This window comes from Oryx dammah, unplaced genomic scaffold, assembly GCF_014754425.2.
Source record: "Oryx dammah isolate SB20612 unplaced genomic scaffold, SCBI_Odam_1.1 HiC_scaffold_10, whole genome shotgun sequence".
NCBI lineage: Eukaryota > Metazoa > Chordata > Mammalia > Artiodactyla > Bovidae > Oryx > Oryx dammah.
This window is the reverse complement of record NW_024070194.1, coordinates 40130335-40154952: the sequence shown is the minus strand read 5'-3', so window position 1 is coordinate 40154952 and position 24618 is coordinate 40130335. Positions and strand designations below refer to the sequence as shown.

At 40.9% G+C, this 24618-nt stretch overlaps 1 protein-coding gene and 1 pseudogene across 17 annotated transcripts in view; both read left to right on the top strand.

Moving 5' to 3' along the window:
- LOC120869468 (dihydrodiol dehydrogenase 3-like) overlaps nucleotides 1-24618 on the top strand; it is a 269082-nt gene that overhangs the window by 40373 nt on the left and 204091 nt on the right. For 2 of the 17 annotated variants that reach the window (XM_040248801.1, XM_040248798.1), the window contains exons 1-6: nucleotides 51-264; nucleotides 1234-1364; nucleotides 4007-4174; nucleotides 4464-4580; nucleotides 24071-24148; nucleotides 24568-24612. The exons of 4 other annotated variants lie outside the window; for them this stretch is intronic. In XM_040248801.1, the coding sequence (XP_040104735.1) occupies nucleotides 1281-1364; nucleotides 4007-4174; nucleotides 4464-4580; nucleotides 24071-24148; nucleotides 24568-24612 (492 nt within the window). In that variant the 5' untranslated portion in view covers nucleotides 51-264; nucleotides 1234-1280. Of the gene's footprint in view, nucleotides 1-50; nucleotides 265-1233; nucleotides 1365-4006; nucleotides 4175-4463; nucleotides 4581-5832; nucleotides 5911-6319; nucleotides 6443-7237; nucleotides 7348-8204; nucleotides 8371-10641; nucleotides 10725-13448; nucleotides 13654-24070; nucleotides 24149-24567; nucleotides 24613-24618 lie in introns of those variants that run through there. 11 more of the 17 variants (XM_040248803.1, XM_040248807.1, XM_040248805.1 and 8 more) reach the window with 11 other exon arrangements.
- On the top strand, nucleotides 19322-21318 carry LOC120869476 (annotated as a pseudogene).

Genomic DNA, 24618 nt, shown 5'->3' with positions numbered 1-24618 from the left:
CCGTATGTATGTATACACACACACACACACACACACACACACACACACACACACACATGTATATATAGTTCCCCTGAAGCTGCAATAGGCATTCCAAGTGCTCTTCAGTTTAAGCTTAGAGTTAAGTGGAACAGACACTAGTCCCCAGACAGCCCCCAAGTAGGTTGGAATACCGCACATAAGGTTTCCTGTTATCACTCTGGATTGAGGGAGCAACTGGGAGCTCATCAAGATTGCACTGCCCCAGGCAGGAGGAGGGTACAGGTGAGTAGCACACGATGAAATTTCCTTCCACGCTGTTCTGGATTTTTCCTAATTGCCTGTTCACTTTGTTGCTGTTAATCTGTGTTTGACTGTTTTCCAGAACTCCTATGAACCTTTTCAGCTGATTTCTCTTTCTTTTCTTGTCTTTCCATGGGAGAGTTCAGTCCTCCCACCTCACCATTTGGCTGACATCACTGTACATGTTAAATTTTGTCTTCACAACATTCTCGTGTATCAGTGCATCACAATTTCTGTTACTCTTTCCAAATTTGTTGCATTTTAATTTGTTTATAGGTTTTTCATTTATGAATGATGTGGAGCAGTTAGTAAATTATGTAAAATATGTACCAGTGACATTATAAGAGTACCCTAAAAGTTATATAACTAGCTAGAAGGGATCAACACTCAAAGTCTCTTTGAACACTCTACATGGTATTCTAAGGCTATTAATAATTAACTTTCAATAAGCACTTTGCCAAAATGTCTCATTTCCGTTTTCTGTTCAGGATTTCACCAGTCAGGTGTGTAAAGCATAATAATTTTGCCGTGGGAAATGTAAAAGGGGAAATTTATTTTCATTTGAAGGTTTGATTCTTTATTAAGGGGTAACATTTTGAAAAACGCTATTAAACACTTTTGGATTGTGTGATTTGTGTATGTGTGTGTGTTTATACTGTATGGTAGTTTTTTCAATTGATGTTTGATTGACATTGGGCTTCATAATAGAAAATTAAAAAAGATTGTTGTTGGAAGTTTCTAGTCTAACAAGTAGTCAATAATTGCTCACCCAGTCTCATCATTATATAATATGTGAGGTTATATTGATAAAAATAATCAAATAAGTTAGCAGTGTTCAATCATCTCTGACTCCATGGGTACTAGTTTAATCATGCTTCTTCTACAATGTCTCTGCTAACACTGGACAGTGCAGCTGGGGTGTTATGTTCTTGTTATTTATAACATTTGAAGGGAGAAGAAAAAAATCCCAGTCTGCTTACTCAGAGGAGCAACAGACAATGGATCCCAAAGGCCAGAAGGTGAAGCTTAATGATGGCCACTTCATTCCTGTCCTGGGATTTGGAACCTATGCACCTCCAGAGGTAACAGCAGTGGTTTGGGGTTGAGATATAAATAGTAGTGGATGTGACATGAGCAGAAGGGACTTGGGTTGTCAAGCACTGAGCTCCTGTGTGACTCTGGGAGGGTCATGTGGTTCCATCAACTAGGCTAGAACCATTTCCTCTGAAAGAGGATAAGGCATTCAGGCTTCACTCTGCATCATGGTCTGAAGCTGTGTTCACCTGCAGATTACTCTGGGTTTCCTTCCAGTTTCCATCTCTTTCCCAGATTGGCAGAAGAGGTGAGACTCAGCTGTCAAGAATACTGTCAGCTGCTTTGCTTTGAAGGTGATTGCAATGGTGAGGTTTATCTGTATATTTAATTAATTCCAGAACTCTTTCCTCTTTCCAAAAAGCCATGACACTGAGAAGTATTTGAAGTGGGAGGTCCTGTAGATGAGTTGAATGAAAAATAATGGGAATGAATTGCTTTTATACTGTGGAGTGCCTGCTAGATGGCAGGCAAGAAACACTCTAGCTGTGTTTTGCCTCATATTTTTGTTTCTGCTTGGAAATTTATTCTCAGAGAAAATAATACTGTCATTTGAGGGTAAAAGTTACTACCCTACAGGCCAGGTTTTGTAATTTTTTCTTGGGCTTCCCCGGGTAGTTCAAATGTTAAAGAATCTGCCTGCAATGAAGGGGATCTGAGTTTGATCCTTGGGTCGGGAAGATCCCTTGGAGAAGGAAATGGCAACCCATTCCAGTATTTTTGTGGAGAATCCTGTGGACAGAGGAACCTGATGGGCTACAGTCCATGTGGTCACAAAGAGTTGGACATGACTGAATGACTAACACTTTAACACTTTGAAATGGGAAAGACTTTGAATCATATAAAAAGAAATGGAATATTATTCAGCATTAAAATGACATTAATCCTGCCATTTGCAACTGCATAGATGGATGGTGAGAACATTAAGGCAAGTGAAACAAGCTAGAAATAGAAAGACAAATACTGCATAATCTCCTTGTAGCTAGAATCTTAAAAAGTAGAACTCATAGAAGCAGAGAATAGAGGTGTGGCGACCAGCAGCTGGTGTCAAGCCTGGGAAAAATGGTAAGTTGGTGGTCAAGGGTACAGACCATCAATTATAAGATGAATAATCATGGAGACCTTATGTAAAGCACTGTGACTATAGTTAAAAATAATGGGATATATCTTTAATTTTGTAGACTAGATCTGATGTCTTCTTACAAACACCCCAAAAAGTTAGGTGTGTGAGGTGATGGAACTGTTACCTAGGTTGATTTTGGTAATTCATTAAGAGTGGATACTTCCATTGGTAAGAATAATCATGGGAAATGGCGCACTGGTTGAAGCTCAAGCTTGAATCAAGCTTAAGCCAGGAGAAAGATCAATGACCTCAGAATGGAGATGATACAACCCTAATGGCAGAAAGGAAGAGGAACTAGAGAATCTCTTGATGAAGGTGAAAGAGGCAGTGAAAAGCTGACTTAAAATTAAACATTCAAAAACCTAAGATCATGTCATTCAGTCCCATCACTTCATGGCAAGTAAATGGGGGAGAAGTGGAAACAGTGGCAGACTTTATTTTCTTGGACTCCAAATCATTGAGGATGGTGACTGTAGCAAGGAAATTAAAAGATGATTGCTCCTCAGAAGAAAAGCTACGAGAAACCTAGACATCATCTTAAAAAGCAGAGACATTGGCTTGTGGACAAAGGTCCATATAGTCAAAGCCATGGTTTTTCCAGTTGTTATGTATGGATGTGAGAGTTGGACCATAAAAATCTATGCGGGGGAGAATTGATGCTTTTGAACTGTGGTGTTGGAGAAGACTCTTGAGAATGCCTTGGACAGCAAAGAGATCAAGCCAGTCAGTCCTAAAGGAAATCAACCCTGAGTATTCCTTGGAAGGACTGATGCTGAAGTTGAAGCTTCAATATTTTGGCCATGCAATACGAAGAGCCACCTCATTGGAAAAGACCCTGATTCTGGAAAAGACTGAAGGCACGAGGAGAAGGGGGCAACAGAGGGTGAGATAGTTGGGTGGCATAACTGATACAATGGACATGAGTTTGAGCAAGCTGCAGGAGATAATGAAATACAGGGTAACCTGAAGTGCTGCAGTCCGTGGGATCAGAAGGAATTGAACAGGACTGAGTGATGAAACAAAAACAGCAACTTATATGAGACTATCTCTTTGTACACCTTGATTACATACAGTTTTTATGTGGTGTGTTCTTTGTGGCCTCACTGGTAGACAGAGGTCTTAGAAGCAATTACCTTGTTTCTTGATGCTTTTACCAGGCACCTTACACCTTTGTTGAATTATCTTCAAAGATTTCACAGTATAAATCCTATTCTGACTGCAACGTTATCCTGAGTACTTTGGGTTCTACCAGCAAATCAATGAAACTGCAGGTGGTCTTGAGGTCTCTGATGCCCATAATCAACCATGATCACCTCAGGATGAATGGTTCCCAGGTGTCCACTTAATCACTGACCAGGAACATTCAGGGAAATCATCAAGCATTCATCACCACACATACAGAACTAACCAAAGGCACAAAGAAAAGTTGATGTTGGGAAGATGAAAGCTTGTGCCTAGCAATCTCTTAATCATCTGGATATTCAACTTCTACCTTTGTTGCTTATGTAGGTTGCTAAGAGGGATGCTCTGGAATTTACCCCATTTGCTATAGAGGTTGGGTTCCGCCATATTGACTGTGCTCATGCCTACCAAAATGAAGAGCAGATAGGCCAGGCCATTCGAAGCAAGATTGCAGATGGCACTGTGAAGAGAGAAGACATATTCTGCACTTCAAAGGTACTGTGTGTGTTGTGAGTGTGCACATGTGTGCAAGTGATTGTGCCCAGGTGACAATTATATAATAGGATCCTTTGGTGAAGAGTTGCTTGGTGAACTATGCTTATTGGCATATTCCTAAAGTGTTAGAGTTCGCTGGTGGTTCAATGCTTAAGACTTGGCACTTTAATGCCATGTGCCCTGATTTGATCCTTGGTTGGGGAAGTAATATCAGACAAGCCTTGCAGTAAGGCCAGAATAAGTTACCTAAAGTATGCTTAATACAACTTTTATTCTTTAACCTCTGCAGCTTTGGTGCACATCCTTTCGACCAGAGTTGGTCCGACCAGCCTTGGAAAAGTCACTGAAAAGTCTTCAACTGGACTATGTCGATCTCTATATTATGCATTATCCACTGGCTCTGAAGGTTAGAAATTTGTGTGATCACATCAGTGTTACATCTTGTGTTAGAATGTGCATCAACTTGCATGGATGGTTAAATTAAGATTTTTCTTAGTAGGTTGAAGGGATGATTACACTAGAGTGGAATCCTCCACAATCATTTGTGATCATCTTTTTACTGAGTTTCTTTGAATCCCTTACATACCTTCCAGAGAAAGGAGTTAATATTCTGAGATTCTCTGCCAGAAAAACTTGAGGAAATAGAACTAGGTGAGTTCTGCACACAGTCCTTGTTATGACTCCTGAGTGTCTGGGGATTTCATGAACCAAGAATTTGGTGCAGCCGCGTTGAGCATGACACTGCCTCACACTGAACATGATGAGTTTCTCTCGTCTTTCACCCTTTCAAGCTGAGCATATTTGGTGGTGCTCCTTCTGAGTGCGTCTAAACTTCGTACCTATGCAGGGACTTGGGATAACTTTCCTGCACTCTCCCTAGTCTTCAGATGAGGTTTGTAGACTGCACTTATCCATTAAGAAAGGTTTACTTAGAACACTCGATGTCCAGTCACAGAAATGAACTCAAACCATCCAATGCAAAATAGCTTAGTGGTCTACATAGATGGCAAGTTCCAGCCACAGACAGAAATGATGGTTGCAGTACTCTACAGATGTGTCTCCTTTTCCTATTCCTTATAAAGGCACTACTCATGGTTTACTTTATTTTTACTGAACATTTTCCATTGGTGGGAAATTTGACCTTGGGGTAGCTCAAGGCTCACGGTCATGAACATATGAGAACATGTCTGGGTCTTCCACATTCCATATCAACCTAATGAGATCCCTGCTGGTTCCTTTGCCTGTCCTAGGGCACCTGATGCTCAGAGGGAAAAGAGAGTCTGATTATCTAGACCAGGTCAAGATAGCAAATTTTATTCTGGAAATGAAGTCATGTAACTTACTGCCATTCCCAGCTCATAGAGGCATTTGGAAACAGGCAAGTACAAGAACAGACAAAATTCACAGAAGTCACAGGAAGTTCCTTTTAGGACCTAGAAAAATTGTACTTATTACAACATATATTTAATGTAAGAGATTAGAATAAGTCTCCCTCCTAAAGACATTGCTTATATACACAAATCACTTTGCAAATATTATCTAGTATCTAGAAAGTTTTAAACTTACCTCATGGAGCTTTAATCCCTGGTGCCAGGCAGGCTTGCTAAATGTGGAGAAATTATTTTGTGACATCTCTAAAATGACTGCTTCTATTCTAGCCAGGGGAAGAATTATATCCAAAAGATGAAAATGGAAAACTGATAGCTGACTCAGTGGATCTCTGTCGCACATGGGAGGTGAGTATGAGAAGCAGAGAGACTGGGGAGGAGCCAGGAGAGTGGGAACTTCCTTCATTTCTTCCACCTGTGAGAATGCGCCGTGGACCATCAGACTCAGCAGTTCATGAATCTAAGGGTTGGGATGCTGGGTTTGTGGGGAGGAAGCCATTGCTGTAATGTTTACAGAGAGGAATGGAGGAGGAGAATATGGGACAGTGCAGACAGGCATCTCTTTCCTTCCATATGATATGTCTTCTCCAGGGTTCAAGGAGCAAACAATATTTCTTTTTATATCATGTCTTCTTCCCCTTTTTTCTTCTTGATAATTGATGCTAATTCTTGATGGATGACCGTGATTACCAATGTTTTCCAGCATTTATTCTTGCTCTATCTTTCCATGTAATTGTTCATCACCCCTCCCTCCCAGGCCCTGGAGAAGTGCAAGGACACAGGGCTGGCCAAATCCATCGGGGTGTCCAACTTCAACCACAAGCAGCTGGAGAAGATTCTGAACAAGCCAGGGCTCAAGTACAAGCCCGTCTGCAATCAGGTGAGCAGCTCAGCTTCTCTTCCTCCTGCTCTTCGGAACCTCCTTCTTGCCCTGGAGTCTGATGTCTGTCTGTCCTTCCCTCCTGTTCATCTGACCATTGTGGAGAGGAGATTCTAAACAGCTGAGTTCCTGTCTGCATGGTGTGTATAAAATCCAAAATGCTATCTCCGTCTGTAAATCTGGGTGGAAAAGTGCAGAGATCTTCCTGGTAGAATGCAGAAGTAGAGGAAGGAGGTATTTCCTTGAGATGAAAGGATGGCCAAGTCACAGGGTGAAAGTGCCCCGGAGTGAACTTTGTACAGGAAGGAAAACCATGAAAATGTGGAATGAGAAATAAATTGATAAAGAGGCAAATCAGCTGAGATGGGTGTTAAGGGTTTGTGTGGGGTTCTGATGGCTGAATCCTTAGTCTTGGTGTCGCAGTGTTTATAAGTCTTTAACAGGGAGCATAGTTGAGAAAACTGTGTTGGAGATGATGAAAATCATTCAGGTTAGAGGGTGAAGTTAAAGGCTCATTGTGACGCTAACACTCTATGAATTTTACTCATGAATATCTACTCAAATGTAGAGCCCATCTTTTGGTTAGTCAATCTCAGACTGGTTCTCCCATCTATGTCCGTCATAAATTAAGTGTATAAACAAACTTTTCTCTATTTCTCTGTTGATATTAACATTTCCAATTTACATTTAATGTTATGTCTTTTCCTTTATCATTTTTAAACTTTTTGCCTTTCTCTGTCATTTAATATTACATTTCCATAATACATGACACTCTTCTCTATTGGTTTTCTACAGGTGGAATGTCACCCTTATCTCAATCAGAGGAAACTGTTGGATTTCTGCAAGTCACATGATATTGTTCTTGTTGCCTATAGTGCTCTGGGATCCCAAAGAGTAAAAGGATGGTATTGAACTCTAATGAAAGCAACAGGGAGTTTATGTAAAATTCAATTTTTGATGAGATAGTTTAAATCATACAATACTCAGATAACTCTCATAGGCAGAGGGGAGAGAGGAGTAATGGAATGAATTCTTCTCTTTTATCTTACCATCACCCAGCCAATTTTTCTAGATTGTATTAGCTTGTCGACTCATGAATAAGAAATGTCTACATTAAAATCTATATGTAATCTCCCAGTTGAGACCAGAGACACAAGCTTATGTCATGATTTACTTATTAACTAATGAGCTGTTCCAAGGTTCACTTACCTTATGTCTAAAGTTGAGATAGTAGTATTTAACTCCTAGGTTTCTATCATGATAGAAAAAAATTTCAATTTGAACCATTTTGGTAAGCATCTATAGTAGAATAATGATGAAATAAATGTCTCTTATTTTGAGACCTCGCAATTTTTATCAATACCTTAGAAAAAGTGAAATTTACAAACAATTCTTGGTCTTTCCTTCTGCTTCTCTATTGATGCCCTTGATTATATAAGAAAAAACACCCCTGAAAATTAAAGGAAAAAATCCATGAGTTTGGCAGTCCTGGTCTCAACTCAATAATGCCTCTGAATTACCTGCAGAGCTTTGTAAACACAGAATAGGAGGTGACACAGTTGAGGTTCTGATTCAGTTTGTTTTCAGCTCTGCCATGGAATTTGTATTTCTTACAAGATCCCAGTTGATAGTGATGATGCTGGTCAATGAACTATACTTTGGGAAGCCCTGGTCTAGAGTGAACCTCTTGTTCTGTTTGGGAAAATATTCAGAATCTGAGTATTTAGTCTCAGCTCCTCAGCATTTCTGAATTTCCTTCCAGGGTGAACCCAAACCACCCCGTTCTCTTGGAGGACCCAGTTCTCTCTGCCATTGCCCAAAAGCACAAGAAAACGGCAGCTCTGGTTGCCCTTCGCTACCAGATACAACGTGGGGTTGTGGTTCTGGCCAAGGGTAACAACAAGAAGTGGATCAAAGAGAACATGCAGGTGATGATGAGTGGGGCTGTGGGCAGAGGGCTCCTAGGGGATATTCTTCATGAGGGTCATTCTTTGTCCAGCTCTCAGACTATCTTTGGGCCAAAACGAGTTACCTGGCCTTTCCCTGTGTGTGAATGCCTGGTAGTTTTCTCCTTCTGCTGTTGCAACAGGAGAAGCATTATGGCTGCAGAGGGTTACAGTTGGACAGAAAATGGAGATTTTAGCTTGAGCATTACATTTGCAATGTATTCTGTCACTTTGTGCAAATGACATCTTATTTTCTTCATTCTCAATTAGGTAATTGCATTATGTGATTTTCTTTCTTATACTGTTTGAGCTGCTCTAATCAAACACCATAGGTTGAGTGGCTGAGAAAAAAACTGGAATTTGTTTCTCACAGTTTTGAAGCTGGAGATCTGAGATCAGAGTGCCTGTGTGGTCAGGTGAGGCTGCTCCTCCAAGTCACAGGTTACTCCTTGTATCTTAACATGGTGGAGGGGGCAAAGAACTCCCCCAGTTCTCTTATGTGAATATGATGTTGTTTAAATCTCATTCATGAGGGCTCCACCATCATTACATAATCACCTCTCAAAGGATTCATTTCTAACAGCATCAATATGTGAATATGAGGACAGAAAATTTATGGCAGTGATCTTTAACTTCCAAACCACTGTGTTTTTATTTTGCCTTTCCCTGAATACTAATAAGATTTCATCTTCATACATTTATCTTGAGTTTCTGTCTTTGTAAAGTCCTCTTCAAGACTTTGTCCATTTTTGCTAGGTTGTCTATACTTTGTTTTCTGTGTAGGAGACAATTATTGTACCTTTAGCCATAACTGTATGGAAACTCCCCAGTTTCAGGGTTTAATGCAGAGATGATTTATGCATCTCTTGGATTCTGTGGTTTGACAATCAACCTGCACTCAGCTAAGCTGTCGTCCTCTGGCCTGGGCTTTCCTGTGCTTTTGCAGTTCAATGCGGAGCAGCTGGGAAGTTCTGCTTTAGCAGGTGGACGAGGCTTTTGTAGGAGGAGCCTCCACCCTTCTCTGTATAGTTTTTATGAATATTTGACTAGACTGGGACAACTAACCTGGACTTCATCTCAGCACAGTGGTATGATCCCAAGTCAGTTGTTAGGGAAATTGTCCTCTTCCTGTCTGGGCTAAGATCTGGGTCATCTCCTTCTGGGAAATATCACTGTCCAATGCAGGTTACAGGTCAGGCTAATTAAGGGGAACGGAAATTGTCCCCTGATCAATTGTTTCCATGTTTCCACTTAAATTTGGTTCTGTAATCTAGCTGGAACTGTTTATCTAAGATAATATGAAAATGGATGCACGTATGTTTAAGTATATTTAACTGTAAATCTAAGGTTTCATATTTCCTCAAAGATTTTCATTGTCAACTCAGTCATATATCAAGTGTCCATAAGTACATTTCTGTTATCTCTTTTCTATTTAACTATTCAGTTTTCTGCACCATGTTATTAAAGTGGAAAATAAGTCTTGCTTTTCAGAATGGTATTTTTTTATTTTTTAAAGCTGTCTTGGCTACTTTTGATTGGCTGTTCTTTTATTTAACATTTAGTATCACTTTACCAACTTCAGGAAAGAATACATGCTCAAGTCTTTGGCTCAAGTTGCACTGAAACACTAGATCAGTTTGGAGAAAATGAATTTTTTTTTTTTACAAAACTGAGCTTTCCATTTCATGATTATGATGTGAATTTTTAATTACTTAGGTGTTCGTTAATGTTAAAACACTTTTCATAACTTTCTCCACTAAGGCATATACATAAAGTTTTTGTTAGATTTATTCATAGATAATGAGTACGTGTGATATCAAATTCCTGAACAGGCTTTAAAAGGGGAGCCTCCTCCTTACACTACTTTAGCTAATCGCTGTCACCCTTACAGCATTTTGGGAAGAGTTAATCAGTCTAATGTTTGCTCAATTGCAGTTATCGAGTTAGGAGTACCTGAAGGCGGTGTGATTGGAAAAGAATGATTTTAGTTTGTTTTCTGTCTGAAATGATTCACTTAGAAAGATAAGGGCCTGATGTGCTGTAATGTTTGTGAGGTGGACAGAGAAGGAGAAGGTGTGGGAAGGAGAGGTGAGAACTCAGCAGAGGCTCCCAGGCTTGTTCTCCTGAAAGCTGAGGACAGACACGGCTTCCCCGTCCCCTCTTCTTGTCTCCATCCAGCTGGAAACTCCTCCAGTCCCCAGGGGGAGACTGGTTCCTTGAGGGAGAGGTAATGTGATTGTTCCTTCCTTCCAGGTATTTGACTTTGAACTGACTCCAGAAGACATGAAAGCAATCGATGGCCTCGACAGCAACATAAGATATTGTGATTTTCAACCGTAAGTGACTCGCAGATGTTTCACTCACACACTGTTTTCTCTAGCAGGAGGGTCAGCAGGGGAACTAAGCTTTTCAAAAGGATAATTCTAGAAAGACACTGCTGATTTCCTGCTTAGGAGTAACCGGGGACTTTCTGCAGACCTCATACCAGAGATTTCCTCCAGGGTTCCGTCTTTCACCAACAGCAGTGTGATGGGCCCTGGACAACTCATCAGTAAAATTCCCAGAGTTGGCAACGTGGTGAATTCACTACTTTGTGCCCCTATTCCCTGTGCCTGGTGCACCTCCTCTCAGTACCGGGCACCCAGGGAACACAAAGGGCACGGTGCCTGCAGCCAACTATTCTTTCAGCGATCTGTGAACATGTTTAATCTTTATTTCTTTTTACATTAGGGGAAAATGATTATATTAATAATAACTATGTATTATGTGAACAGTTGACTCATTGGAAAAGACCCTGATGCTGGGAGGGATTGGGGGCAGGAAGAGAAGGGGACGACAGAGGATGAGATTGCTGGATGGGATCACTGACTTGATGGATGTGAGTTTGAGTGAACTCTGGGAGTTGGTGATGGACAGGGAGGCCTGGCATGCTGTGATTCATGGGGTCACAAAGAGTCAGACATGACTGAGAGACTGAACTGAACTGAACTGACTGATGTATTAACGAATCTATAAAGATTACTTTCTTGTTTTGTTCTGTTTAGTCACTTATTCATGCCCAAATCTTGGGACCTTGTGGAATGAACCCCAACAGGCTCCTCAATCCATGGGATTCCCCAGGCAGGAATACTGGAGAGGGTTGCCATTTCCTTCTCCAGGGAACCTTGGGGATCAAGGGGTTGAACTCATGTCTCCTGCTTGGCAAGTGGATCCTTTACCACTGAGCCACCTGGGAAGCCAGCATTCATGTTAATCCTGTGAACACAATTATAAAATGTATTGTTGACATTTTTATTGAGGAGGGTCTCATGAAGGCCAACATGCAACAGTGCTGTGAAGTCACACAGGCCTGCTCCTAAGTGTCTGGTGGATATTGTCATTAATGGGCATTTCTTTTCCAAGACATCATCCATTTCTTTCAAATTAATTTCTTCATTGATCTTTTTTCCCTATTATGACTCCCATGTCCTCATTCTTGTTATCTCACAAAGTTGAATTACCAGTAGATTATGAGCTTAACTGACCCTCCAGTGAGTGACTTCTGTGTCCTTAGCAGGACACACCCAGATAGGATCATCTGGGTCCCTGGTTTCTTGAGTAAGGACTCACCCCAGTTTAGCTTTCATCCATCAGAAGTCCTTGGTGGCTCAGATGGTAAAGAATCCACCTGCAATGCAGGAGACCTGGGTTCAATTCTGGTGTGGGAAGATCCCCTGGAGGAGGGCATGGCAGCCCACTCCAGTACTCTTGCCTGAAAAATCCCATGGACAGAGGAACCTTATGGGTTACAGTCCATGGTGTCATAAACAGTCAGACATGACTGAGCAACTAAGCACACTTTAGAAGTCCATCCCCTGGGGAGCCCCCACCTCCTTGACTTTGACTTGGTCACTAATATGATTCTGGCTGCTTAATTACCACAGGAGAATATCAGGACTGAAGAGACAGACGAGAAATTTGGAAGGAAGTTTAGAGAGAAAGGAATACAAATTATTGGTTAACAAAGATTTTGCTTCAAATGAAAGCTTCCAAAGCTCTCCCTATTGTTTGTAAAGCTATATCATGATTCTGATAAGTGTAGAAGTCGCTCAGTCATGTTCCACTCTTTGAGACCCCATGGACTATACAATCCATGGAATTTTCCAGGCCAGGATACTGGAGTGGGTAACCTTTCCCTTCTCCAGGGGATCTTCCCAACCCAGGGATTGATCCAGGTCTCCCGCATTGCAGGCAGATTCTTTACCAGCTGAGCCACTATTATGTTCTGATAAAAGACATGATAACTGAAAAAAAAGTGGATAGTTGCATTTATATACTTCAAGACTTTTAGAGTATAACTGTATATTCTCTTTCATTAGGCTGTGAATGCCTAGACTTACACATCTTTGTGGGCTTGGGTCAACAGCACAGCTCCTGGCACTTGGAATCATTCAGAATTCACTTTTTAATGAATTGAATTGAAAAGGACATTTTCAAAAAGAAAAGTAGAAACATGGAAAAAAAGGAAAACAGCAGTAATACTACTTGCTGAATAACCAGTGTTTTAATACAGTACAGTATAAATTAAGAACAACGTAATCCCACTCTGTGCCCTATGAGTATTCAGGTGCACAAGGTATCTCTCCAATAGATGAGAACTTCCTTAACGGGGACACTCTGTTTTGGGGGTGTGCAATATCAGCTTATTAATGGATTTGTGGAAAAGAGGAGCTAATTTGTTCACTGCAGCCCTTCTCATCATCTAGGGACAGAAGTTCCACTTGTGTCTGAAATGATCTCCATAGTTAGACCCAGGTCTTGTGCCCTCTTGGAAATTGTAACCTGAGTCAAACTACGTATCACTGTGGAGTGAATATTACACGTGAATGTTGGGGCTGGATGTGCAGCTGCCATGTGTACATGGAACAGACACCTGCATGTGTGCTTGTAAGGGAGGGTGGGGAGAAGGAGGGATGTTTGTAGATTTAGAGTTTTAGCCCATCCTGACTGCCTCCACAGAGTAATGCTCTCTCTGACAATATGACAGATTTAATAAATTAATCCTCTTCCTTCTCTTTCAGGGGTATTGGTCACCCTGAATTTCCATTTTCTGAAGAATATTGACTCTTAGTCCTCCTTCTGGATCTTCAAGAATTTCTTGCTTCTAGGGAAGAGGATTTTTGTACTTGGTGGAGGTGCTTAAAAGAAGTGTCTGAATGTTTGAAAGCTTGCCTTTCCCTAAAAATAAAAAGAAAAGTTTATGAAACAATAAAGACTTCAAAATAAGAATACTCTTTCTTTATGATATTTGAAAAAACATGCAGATTGCAGAAAATTTGGAAAACAGAAGGGAAAGGATAGGAAATAAAAATAAGCCATGATTAAACCATTTACTAATACTTAACTTTGGTGCATTTTCTTTATGAATCCTATGCAACAGTGTACGTGTGTTTATATACAAAGACAAATAATCTTCAATCTACAGGTTGGATATTTATTTTTTACCTTAGCATAATTATCTTAGTAAGCTAAAAATATGATTTTAAAAATCCAGTATTATATTTTGTTTATTGTAAAGCAGCACATGTTATTCATTTATTTAAATTGTCTGCCCATGCTTAGCATTTTGAGTTGTTATATATTCTGCTAGTATTTCATTGGTTGCCATTCACTCTCATTCAGCAAAACTTTATTGAATGTTCTTTAGTAATACATTGTTTTATCAATAAATGTTAATTAAAATGAGAAATTCTTTTTCTTTTAAAATGAGAAATTCTTGAGTTTATAGTCTAGTGGAGGATGAGACAGTAAATGAAGTCAGGAGAATTTAGCTGTTAGAAATGGGTAAGTGCCTGTTGAGAAAATTCTGCACAATGTCTTGCATTTCTGTACATCTGTTAGGCAGAGACACCAACTACCCTACATCCCACACAACGTTTCAATTGTACAAGAAACAGCCTTGAAAGAGAGATCGTGGCTCTCTTCATTTCTCTGGAACACAAAACACTAAATTCAGGAAGGAAGAGTGTTCATGTAACATTTAAGGGCTTGCAAGTCAGCTTATGTGGGTGGAGTTTAGTGAGGAAAGAAGACAGGAGTTGAGACAAACCAGAGAGCCAGTGGGGCAGTGGGGCCAGTGGATCTGTGTCACATGGGCATTTAAAAGGACTTTACTGTGAGAGAAATGGAGAATGGTATTTTGTGTTTTGTGCAGAGTAGTTACATGAACAGATATGAGTTTAAAAAAAATCAACCTGGTTGTTATGTTGAGAATAAAAGAGAAAAAAGAGCCCTTGTTTAGGACTCTACAGGAATTTAGGAGAGAGATGATGTTGGCTTGGACCACAGAAGGAGCTGTAAATATGGTCAGAGCAGATTTATTTTAAGGGCAGCATGAATTAGACTGTCTAACATGTTGGACATACAGTTAAAGGAAAAGGGGAATCAAAGTTGACTCCAGGTGTTTGTGGCTAAGGGACAGGAGATGGAGATGCCATTTTCTCAGATGGAGATGATGTGGGGGAACACACTTTTGTGGGAAGATTAGGAGTCCAATTACAGACATGTATCCTTGAGATGCCTTTAGGTACCCAAGTGAAGATGCAGGCATATAGTTGGACATGGAATTCCATGAGAGAAAAGGTTTAGATAAAATATTTAATTTGTGGTTTGTTAATTTTAGTTGCCTCTTAAAGCCATGAGACTGGATTATCAGAGATATTATGTTATACAGTGAGATAGGGAAGTTAAGTTTCATGAGAACCCAGCATTAAGAAGGTGATTTTAAAAAAAATATGGAGGAACCTGCAAAAGAGGCAGGTTAGAAGGCATGTGAAGCAGATGTTTGGAGAAAAAAGAGACCAATGCTAACAAGGGGACAAGTCAGGGAAGACTGAAACTGACCACTGGATTGGGCAGTTAACCTTGGCAAGGTCAAGTGCAACTTTGATAGAGTGGTGAAGGCGAACTGTGAGAAGAATGGGTTCAAGAAATGGTGCAAGAAACCAGTGAGAAGCAGACTATACAAAGTCTTCAAAGACTGCGTGACACTACCCTTCTGGCAGAAAGTGAGGAGGAACTAAAGAGCCTCTTGATGACGGTGAAGGAGGAGAGTGTAAAAGTTGGCTTAAAACTCAACATTCAAAAACTGAGATTATGGCATCTGGTCCCATAAGTTTATGGGAAATAGACAGGGAAAAAATGGAAACAGTGACGGACTTCATATTCTTGGGCTAAAAATCAATATAGACTGTGGCCACAGCCATGAAATTAAAGACACTTGCCCCTTGGAAGAAAAGCTATGAAAAGCCTAGACAGCATATTGAAAAGCAGAGACACCACTTTTCTGACAAAGGTCCATAGCTTCAGAGCTTTGGCTCTTCCTGTAGTCAGGTATGGATGTGAGAGTAGGACCATAAAGAAAGTTGAGCACCGAAGAATTGACGCTTCTGAACTGTGGTGCTGGAGAAGACTCTTGGGAGCCCCTTGGACTGAAAGAAGATCAAACCAGTCAACCCTAAAGGAAATCCTAGTTCCAACCCTGATATTTATTGAAAGGACTGATGCTCCAATACTTTGGCTACCTGATGCAAAGAGTTGACTCATTAGAGAAGACCCTGATTTGGGGCAAGATTGAAGGCAGGAGGAAAAGGGCCGACAGAGGACGAGATGGTTGGAGGACATCATTGACTCAATGGAAATGAATTTGGGCAAACTCTGGGAAATAGTGAAGGACAGAGGAAACTGGTGTGCTGCCGTCCATAGGGTGGCAAAGAGTTAGACACAACTGAGCGACTGAACACCTCATTTATTGTCTTGTAGACTCTTCCACCATCTTCAGAGACAGCACATCACATCTTGGAGTCTCTTTTCTAATGCTCCTATCTTCCCACCTTCTCTTCAACTATAGCCCTCCCAGGTCCCAGGACTTCGTGATTACTCTAGGGTGATCCAGGTAATCCAGGAACATCCCCATCTCATGGTTTTAATCACCTTTGCTAAGTAGTTCCCCAACCAGGTTCAAAACCCGTGTTCCCTGCAGTGGAAGCACAGAGTTCTCACCACTGGACCACCAGGGATGTTCCAGGTTCAGAAAGTTTTTACCCATAATTTCACCACATACATTCGGCACCCCTTTTCTTTTCTCCTCTCCTTCTGGAACCTCTATCATGTGAATGTTTTTATGCTCTATTCCCTAGTTAGAGAAGCATTCTTAATTACTATTCTGAATTCTGGTAAATGAATTATTTTGGTAAATTATTTATGTTATCTCTTTAGCAGATTTTTTCAGGTGTTTTCTTATTGTTTCATTTGAGACAAATTCCTCTGTCTTCTCATTTTGCTTTACTTTCTCTGTCTCTATGAAATGAGGTGAAAAAGTTTCCTGATCTGTTCTTACAGGGGTGTGTCCTTGTGTGGATGCATCCTTGTGCAATCTGTGTGCCCAGAGGCTTTGGGGCAGAGCTGGAGCTGAGGTGGGCAGGGTCATCCATTTCCAAGGCGTGCTGGCAACTGTCACCTCGGTGGGAGGAGGTGGGGGAGGCAAGAACCAGAGCCCTGTGCTCACTGACTGTTCCAACCTTACTGGGCCAGGCTGGTCCCAAGTGGCTGGAGCAGAAGCCATGAAGATTGGCCTCCACTTAATTCCACCCCTTGTACGTGTGCACTCTCCTCCCCATCCCTGACACTGGCACCTTTGCCCCAGAGGGGAGCAGAGCTGGAGGAAGGCGTGCTGGAGCAGCCCCTGGCATGGATGGCTGTGCATGTGGTGCAACCCTGGCACACTGGTCAGAGCTCCAGACCCTGCTCCTCTGGCCCCTCTCTGATGGTTGCCCTGCCCCATCCATATGTGAGTGTGTTCCTGTGCGTGTTCCTTTGTGAAGGTGTTCATAGTTGGGTACTTTAAACAATTTGTTTAACAAACAAGGCAAATACTCTTGGTAAATTTGTTCCTTGTCATGATTTTCCTTCATTAGTTTGCTTGGTATGCTCCTCAGTTCAGGTCAGTTCAGTTCAGTTGCTCAGTTGTGTCCGACTCTTTCCGACCCCATGAATCGCAGCACGCCAGGCCTCCCTGTCCAACACCAACTCCTGGAGTTCACCCACCCTCATGTCCATTGAGTTGGTGATGCCATCCAGCCATCTCATCCTCTGTCATCTCCTTCTCCTCCTTCCCCCAATCCCTCCCAGCATCAGGGTCTTTCCTAGTCCTGGTTTTAGCCCGACAGGAAAACTGAGGGGTCTCAGTTCATTTCTGAGTCAGCATCTTGCCTGGGCCATGGGTGGCTTTCTGATTCTGGTGTATTTATGACTGTTTTTGAATGCTCTATGTCCCCCCCACCTAAATCCACACTCCAGTTCTACTCAGGGTTTTATTAATACTTGGTCTAGTCTATGTTTCCCCCTTATTCCTTTGTCTTTGGCCCCACATATATATATGGGCTTCCCTGGTGGCTTAGATGGTAGAGAATCTGCCTATATTGCAGGAAATCTGGGTTCAATCCCTGGGTCTGGAGGATCCCCTGGAGAAGGGACTGGCAAACGACTCCAGCATTCTTGCCTGGAGAATTCCATGGACAGAGGAGCCTGGTGGGCTATGGCACATAGGGTCGTAAAGAGTCAGACAAGACTGAGCAACTAACACTCACTCCAAATATATATATATAGTCCCCCCACAGCTGTAATAGCCCCTCTAACTGCTCTTCAGTTTAAGTTTAGAGTTAAGTGGAACAGACAGCAATCTCTAAACAGCCCCCAAGTAGGTTGGGACATTGCATACAGGTTTTCTGTGATCCCTTTGGTTTGAGGGAGGCAACTGGGAGCTGATCAAGACTGCACTGCTCCAGACAGACAGGAGGAGGGTACAGGTGAGTGATGCACAGTGAAATTCCTTGCCACACTCTGTTCTGAATTTTTCCTAATTGCCTGTTTACTTTGTTGCTGTCGATCTTTGTTTGACTGTTTTCCAGAACTCCTATGAGGTTTTTCAGCTGTTTTCTCTCTCTGTTTTCATCTTTCCTTGGGAGAATTTAGTCCTCCTAGCTCACCATTTTGCTGGCATCATAGTACATATTAAACTTTTGACTTCACAGTATAACCATGTAGCATTGCATGATAATTTCCCTTACTCTTCCTGAATTTGTTATAATCTAAGTTGTTTATAGGTTATTCTTTTATGAGTAATCCTGTAAGATAGTAAGTTAAGTGAAACATGTAAAATATGTATCAGTTGTATTATGAGAGTACTCTAAATGTTATATAACTAAGGACAAGGTATAAGCACTCAAAGTCTGTTTGCACTTTGCATATGGTGTCCTAAAGCTATTAAGATTTAACCTCCAATAAGGACTTAGCCAAATGTTTTGGTATCCTGTTCAGGATTTCACTACTGTAAGATCTGTAAAGCAAAATAATTTTGCTGGTGGGAAATGTGGAAAAGGAAATTTAAGTTCTTTTGAAGTTTTAATTCTTTATTAAGGGATAGCATTTTGAAAACTCTTTATTAAACACTTTTGTATGTGAGTGTGTTTGTACTGTAAGGTAGTTGTTTCAATTGATGTTTGATTGAGAGTGGCTTCATAATAGAAAAATAAAAAAGATTACTGTGTAGAGTTTCTTGTGCAACTAATGCTTAATAATTGTTCAGCACATCTCATCATTATTTGATACTTAAGGTTATATTGGTTAAAAAATCAAACAAGTTAACTGATTTCAATTCTCTTCTTACTCTATGGGAAGTGGTTTAGTCATGCTCCTCCTAAAACATATCAGCTAACATTGGATCCTGCAGCTGGGTGTTACCTTCCTGTTATTTATAACTGTGAGGGAAGAAGAAAAAAAAAATCAGTCTCCTTACTCAGAAGAGAAACAGGCAATGGATCCCAAAAGGCAAGTGAAGCTTAATGATGGCCACTTCATTCCTGTCCTGGGATTTGGGACCTCCAGAGGTAAGAGTAGTGGTTTGGGGTTGAGATATAAAAAATAGTGGATGTAACATGAGTGAAAGGGATGTGGGGTCTCAAGTCTTGAGTCCCCATGTGACACGAGGAAGGTCATTTGGCTCATTAAACAGGCTAGAACCATGTCTTATGAAAGGAGAGAGCATCCAGTCTCCACTCTGCATCAAGGTCTGAGGTTGTGCTCACCTGCAGATTACTCTGGGTTCCCCTCTAGTTTCCATCTCTTTCCCAGTTTGGCAGAAGAGGTGAGACTTGGCCATCAAGATCACTGACTGTCAGCTGCTTTGTTTTGAGGGGGATTGCAGTGACAGGGTTTCTCTTTATTTCATTACAGAACACTTTCCTTCTTTCAAAAAGACATGATCCAGAGAAGCATTTGAGGTGGAAGGTCCTGAAGATGAGGTGACTGAAAAATAATGGGAGAGAATTGCTTTTCTACTGTGGGATTCCTGCTCAGTGCCAGGGCAGAAACACTCCAGCTATGTTTTCCCCTGTATTTCCCTTTCTGCTCAGAAACTTCTTCTGATGGGAACAATAGTATCATTTGAGTGGGGAGGAGGATACAACTGAGGGGATATCACTGAGGGGATAAACTACAGTCTTACAAGCCAGGTTTTGCAATGTATTCTTGGGTTTCATTGTGTGTTTTTATTAAAGTATAGTCAGAACTGCTTGGGCATAAGTGGGGCTAGTGGACAAGTCTTTAGACTGGAAGGCAGAAAGTTGGCTGTCGGTCTTGTCTTTAGAGCATGTAATTGTCACAAGGGACTGGTCCTTAAACTTTGAGTCTTACCTTTTTCATCTATAAAACAGATAGTAATATCCAGAGACATTTTGGAAACAGAAGACAGGACTTTGTAGTACTCAGGGGGTCAGGGCAAGGAAGGGTCCAGGCTGTCAATGAAATTCACTGGTTCATGGCTGAGTACATCCCCAAATGTCCAAGCATTTAAGAAAAACCAGGAGCAGACACAACAGAGGGAAGTTAGACCGAATCTAACTTCGGTCTAATCTAATCTAATCTCTCCTTGCAGTAGGAAAGATTCTCAATCACATAAAAAGAAATGGAGGACTTGTACTGGAGAAGGATTCCAAATGGGTCACAGCCATAGCCATGCCCCACGGGGGGAGCCTAGGCGGTCCTGGTCCACATCCCGGGAAAGAACACAGGCGCCGAGAAAGGTCCCGGTCCCGGGAGCGAGATCGGAGAAGAAGCCGCTCTTGCTCCCCACACAGAAGGCGTTCCAGGTCCCCAAGACGACATAGATCCACATCTTCCCTTCTCGACTGAAATAAAGAAGAGATGAGGAGAAGAAAGAAACAAAGAGCAAAGAACGTCAGATAACTGAGAAAGACTTAGAGGGCAAAACAGAGGAAGAAATAGAAATGATGAAGTTAATGGGATTTGCCTCCTTTGACTCCACAAAAGGGAAAAATGTGGATGGCTCTGTAAATGCCTATGCCATAAATGTATCTCAGAAGAGAAAGTATAGGCAGTACATGAATCGATAAGGTGGATTCAACAGACCTTTGGATTTCATTGCATGAAATGAATGAAGTTTTGAAGAATGATGTTTTTTCCCTCATCTTGATCAGAACAGTGAATTTTTGTATTTAATATGCATCAAAAACAGGATCATAGTCCTTCCTCCTTGTAAATAAGAAAATTTTATTTATGATGTGTGTAGTTCACTTACCCTGCCTCAAAAAAAGAGAAGTTAAATATTACATTTTTTTCCTTTAGGAAATATTGTTTGGGGTAGTCATCAACCCCATTTTTTGGTCCTTATTCCTGTGGAAACTGTATATGTTTTTCTCTTGGATGCTCTTTATGACTTTTTATTGGGAACTCATGTACACCCATGGTGGATTCATGTTGATGTATGGCAAAACCAATACAGTATTGTAAAGTAAAATAAAGTTTAAAAAATCACATAAAAGTAATTTGGAAGTAAGTTTCTCAAATAAAGCAATAATTTCTAAAAAAAAAAAAGAAATGGAACATTTATTCAGCATTATAAACAAAATAATCCTGTCATTTGTAACCACACAGATGAACTGGGAGAACATTAAGCTAAGTGCAATAAGCCAGAAATAGAAAGAGAAATACTACATGATATCTTTATAGGTGGCTTCTCTAAAAGTGGAACTTGTATAAGCAGATAATAGAGAAATAGTGACCAGAAGCTGGTGTCAAGGCTGGGAAAAATGGAAAGATGTTGGTCAATGGTATAGATCTTCAGTTATAGGATGAATAAGCCTGAACAACTGATGTATAGTACAATGACTATAGTTAAAGATAATGTGCTATAACTTTAGATTTTGTTAGATTAGATTTTAAGTCTTACAAACAACCTTAATAGTTAGCTATGGGAGGTGATGAATCTGTTACCTAGCTTGATTGTGATGATTATTACCTATGGATTCTTATATGAGAACATCACTTTGTACACCTTGAATAGATACAGTTTTATTTGGTGTATTCTGTGTAGTTTCACTGGTAGACAGAGGTTTCAAATGCCTTCACTTGGTTTCCTGCTGCTTTTACCAGGCACCTTATATCTTTGTATATAAGTATACATCTCACAGCATAAATGCTACCCATGACTACAACTTAATCTGAGTCTTTTGGCTTCTAACAGCAAACCACTGAACCTGGAGGTGTTCTTGGGTCCTCTAAGGTCAGCAATCAACCACTGGTTGCCTGGGGTTGAAGGGTTCCTGGGTGTCCATGGAATAACTCACCAGGAATGTTCAGGGAAACTATCATGGGTTCCTAACCACACATGTAGAGCTAACCAAAGGCACAGAGAAAAGTCAATCCTTGGGAAGATCAAAGCTTGTGCCTTTGCAATCTCTTAATCATGTGGATATTCAACATTTTTGTTTATGTAGACTGCTAAGAGTGAAGCTCAGGAACTCACCCAATTTGCTATAGAGGTTGGGTTCCACCATATTGACTGTGCTCATGTGTACCAAAATGAAGAGCAAGTTGGCCAGGCCATCTGAAGCAAGATTGCAGATGGCACTGTGAAGAGAGAAGACACATTCTACACTTCAAAGGTGCTATGCATGTTGTGTGTGAACATGTATGCAAGTGATTTTGCCCAGGTGACAATTATATAATAGGATCAATTTTGGGGGGATCTATGCTTATTGGTAAATTCCTAAAGTATTAGAATTCCCTGGTGGTTCAGTGGTTAAGACTTGGTGCTTTAATGCCATGAGCCCAGATTTGATCCTTGGTCAGGGAAGTAATATCCCATAAGCCTCACAGTAAGGCAAAAACAAACAAACAAACAAACCTGAAGTATTATTAATAAAACTTCCATTCTTTAATCTCTACAGCTTTGGTTAACTTCCCTTCGACAAGAGTTGGTCCGACCAGCCTTGGAAAAGTCACTGAAAACTCTTCAACTGGGCTATATTATTCATTTTCCACTGGCTGTGAAGGTTGGAAATATGTGTGATCACATCAGTTTTGTTTCTTGTGTTAGAGTGTGCATCAGCTTGCATGGATGGTTGAATTAAGATTTGTCTTAGTAGATTGAAGGGACAATTACACTAGAGTAGAATCTCCCAAACAATAATTTGTGATCATCTTTTTACTGAGGTTCTTTGAATCCCTTACATGCCTCCCAGAGAAAGGAGTTAATAATCTGAGTCTCTGCCAGAAAAACTCGAGGAAGTAGAAGCAGGCTAGTTCTGCACGCAGTCCTGAATATGACTCCTGGGTCCCTGGGGATTTCATGAACCAAGAGTTTGGTGCAGCCGTGATGAGCATGACACTGCCCTATATTGAACATGATGAGTTTCTCTTGTCTTTCACCCTTTCAAGTTGAGCATATTTGGTGGTGCTCCCTCTGGGTGCGTCTAAACTTTGTTCCTTTATAAGGACTTGGGAGAGATTGCATCCTCTCTTGCCTGACTTCATGATGAGGTTTGTAGACTGCACTTAGCTGTTAAGAATGGTTTACTGAGAACTCTTGATTTCAAGTCACAAAAAGCAGCTCAAACCATCTGATGCACAATAGCTTAGTGGACTATGTAGATGACTAGTCATAGCCACAGACAGAATGGGGATTTGCAGTACTCTTCAGAAATGTCTACTAATTTCTACACCTTATCAGGATGTTACTCATGGTTTGCTTATTTTTTACTGAAAATTTTCCACTGATGGAAAATATGACCTTGGGGCAGCTCAAGGTTCATGGCCATGAACATTTGAGACCCTTGATCTTCCACAATGGTCTCAAAGACCATTGATCTTTGAGATCATGATCTTCCACAATCCATACCAATTTAAGGAGAGTCTTGCTGGTTCATGTGCCTGTCCTAGGGTATCTGATTCTCAGAGGGAAAAGGAAATCTGATTATCTAGCCCAGGTCAAGTTCAAAATTTTATTCTGGAAATAAAGCCATGTAACTTACTGCCATTCTAAGATCAGAGATATTTCAAAAGAGGGCAGTACAAGAACAGACAAAATTCACAGAAGTCACTTGAAGTCCTTTTTAGGACCTAGAAAAATTGTACTTATTACAACATGTATTGAGTGTAAAAAAGTAGAATAAGCCTCCCTCCTAAAGACCTTGCTTACATCTCCATATGCAATCACTTTGCAAATATTAGTATCTAGAAAGTTGTAAACCTACCTCATGTAGGTTTAATCCCGGGTGCCTGGAAGCCTTGCTAAATGTGGAGAAATTATTTTGTGACATGTCTAAAATGACTGCTTTTATTCTAGCCAGGGGAGGAATTATACCCAAAAGATGAAAATGGAAAACTGATAGCTGACTCAGTGGATCTCTGTCACACATGGGAGGTGAGTTCCAAGAGTAGAGAGTTAAAAGAGGAGCCGGTAGAGGGGAAACTTCCATCAGTTCTTCTGCCTGTGAGAATGGGCTATGGGCCATCAGACTCAGCAGTTCATGAACTCTAAGGGATGTGATGCTGGGGTTGTGAGGAGGAAACCATTGCTGAAATGGTCACAGAGAGGAACAGAGGAGGAGAATCTGGGACAATGAGACAGATATCTATTTCCTTCCATGTGATATGTGCTCTCCAGGGTTTTCCAAGGAGGAGATTGCAATTCTTTTTGTGTCATGTCATTTTTCCCCTCTTTCCTTCATGATAATCAATGCTAATTCTTTCTGGATGACACTTTTTACAGGTATTTTTTCAGCTTTTATTCTTGTTCTATTGCCCATTTCAAGTGATTTTTCAGCACCCATCTGTCCCCAGGCCTTGGAGAAGTGTAAGGATGCAGGGCTGACCAAGTCCATCGGGGTGTCC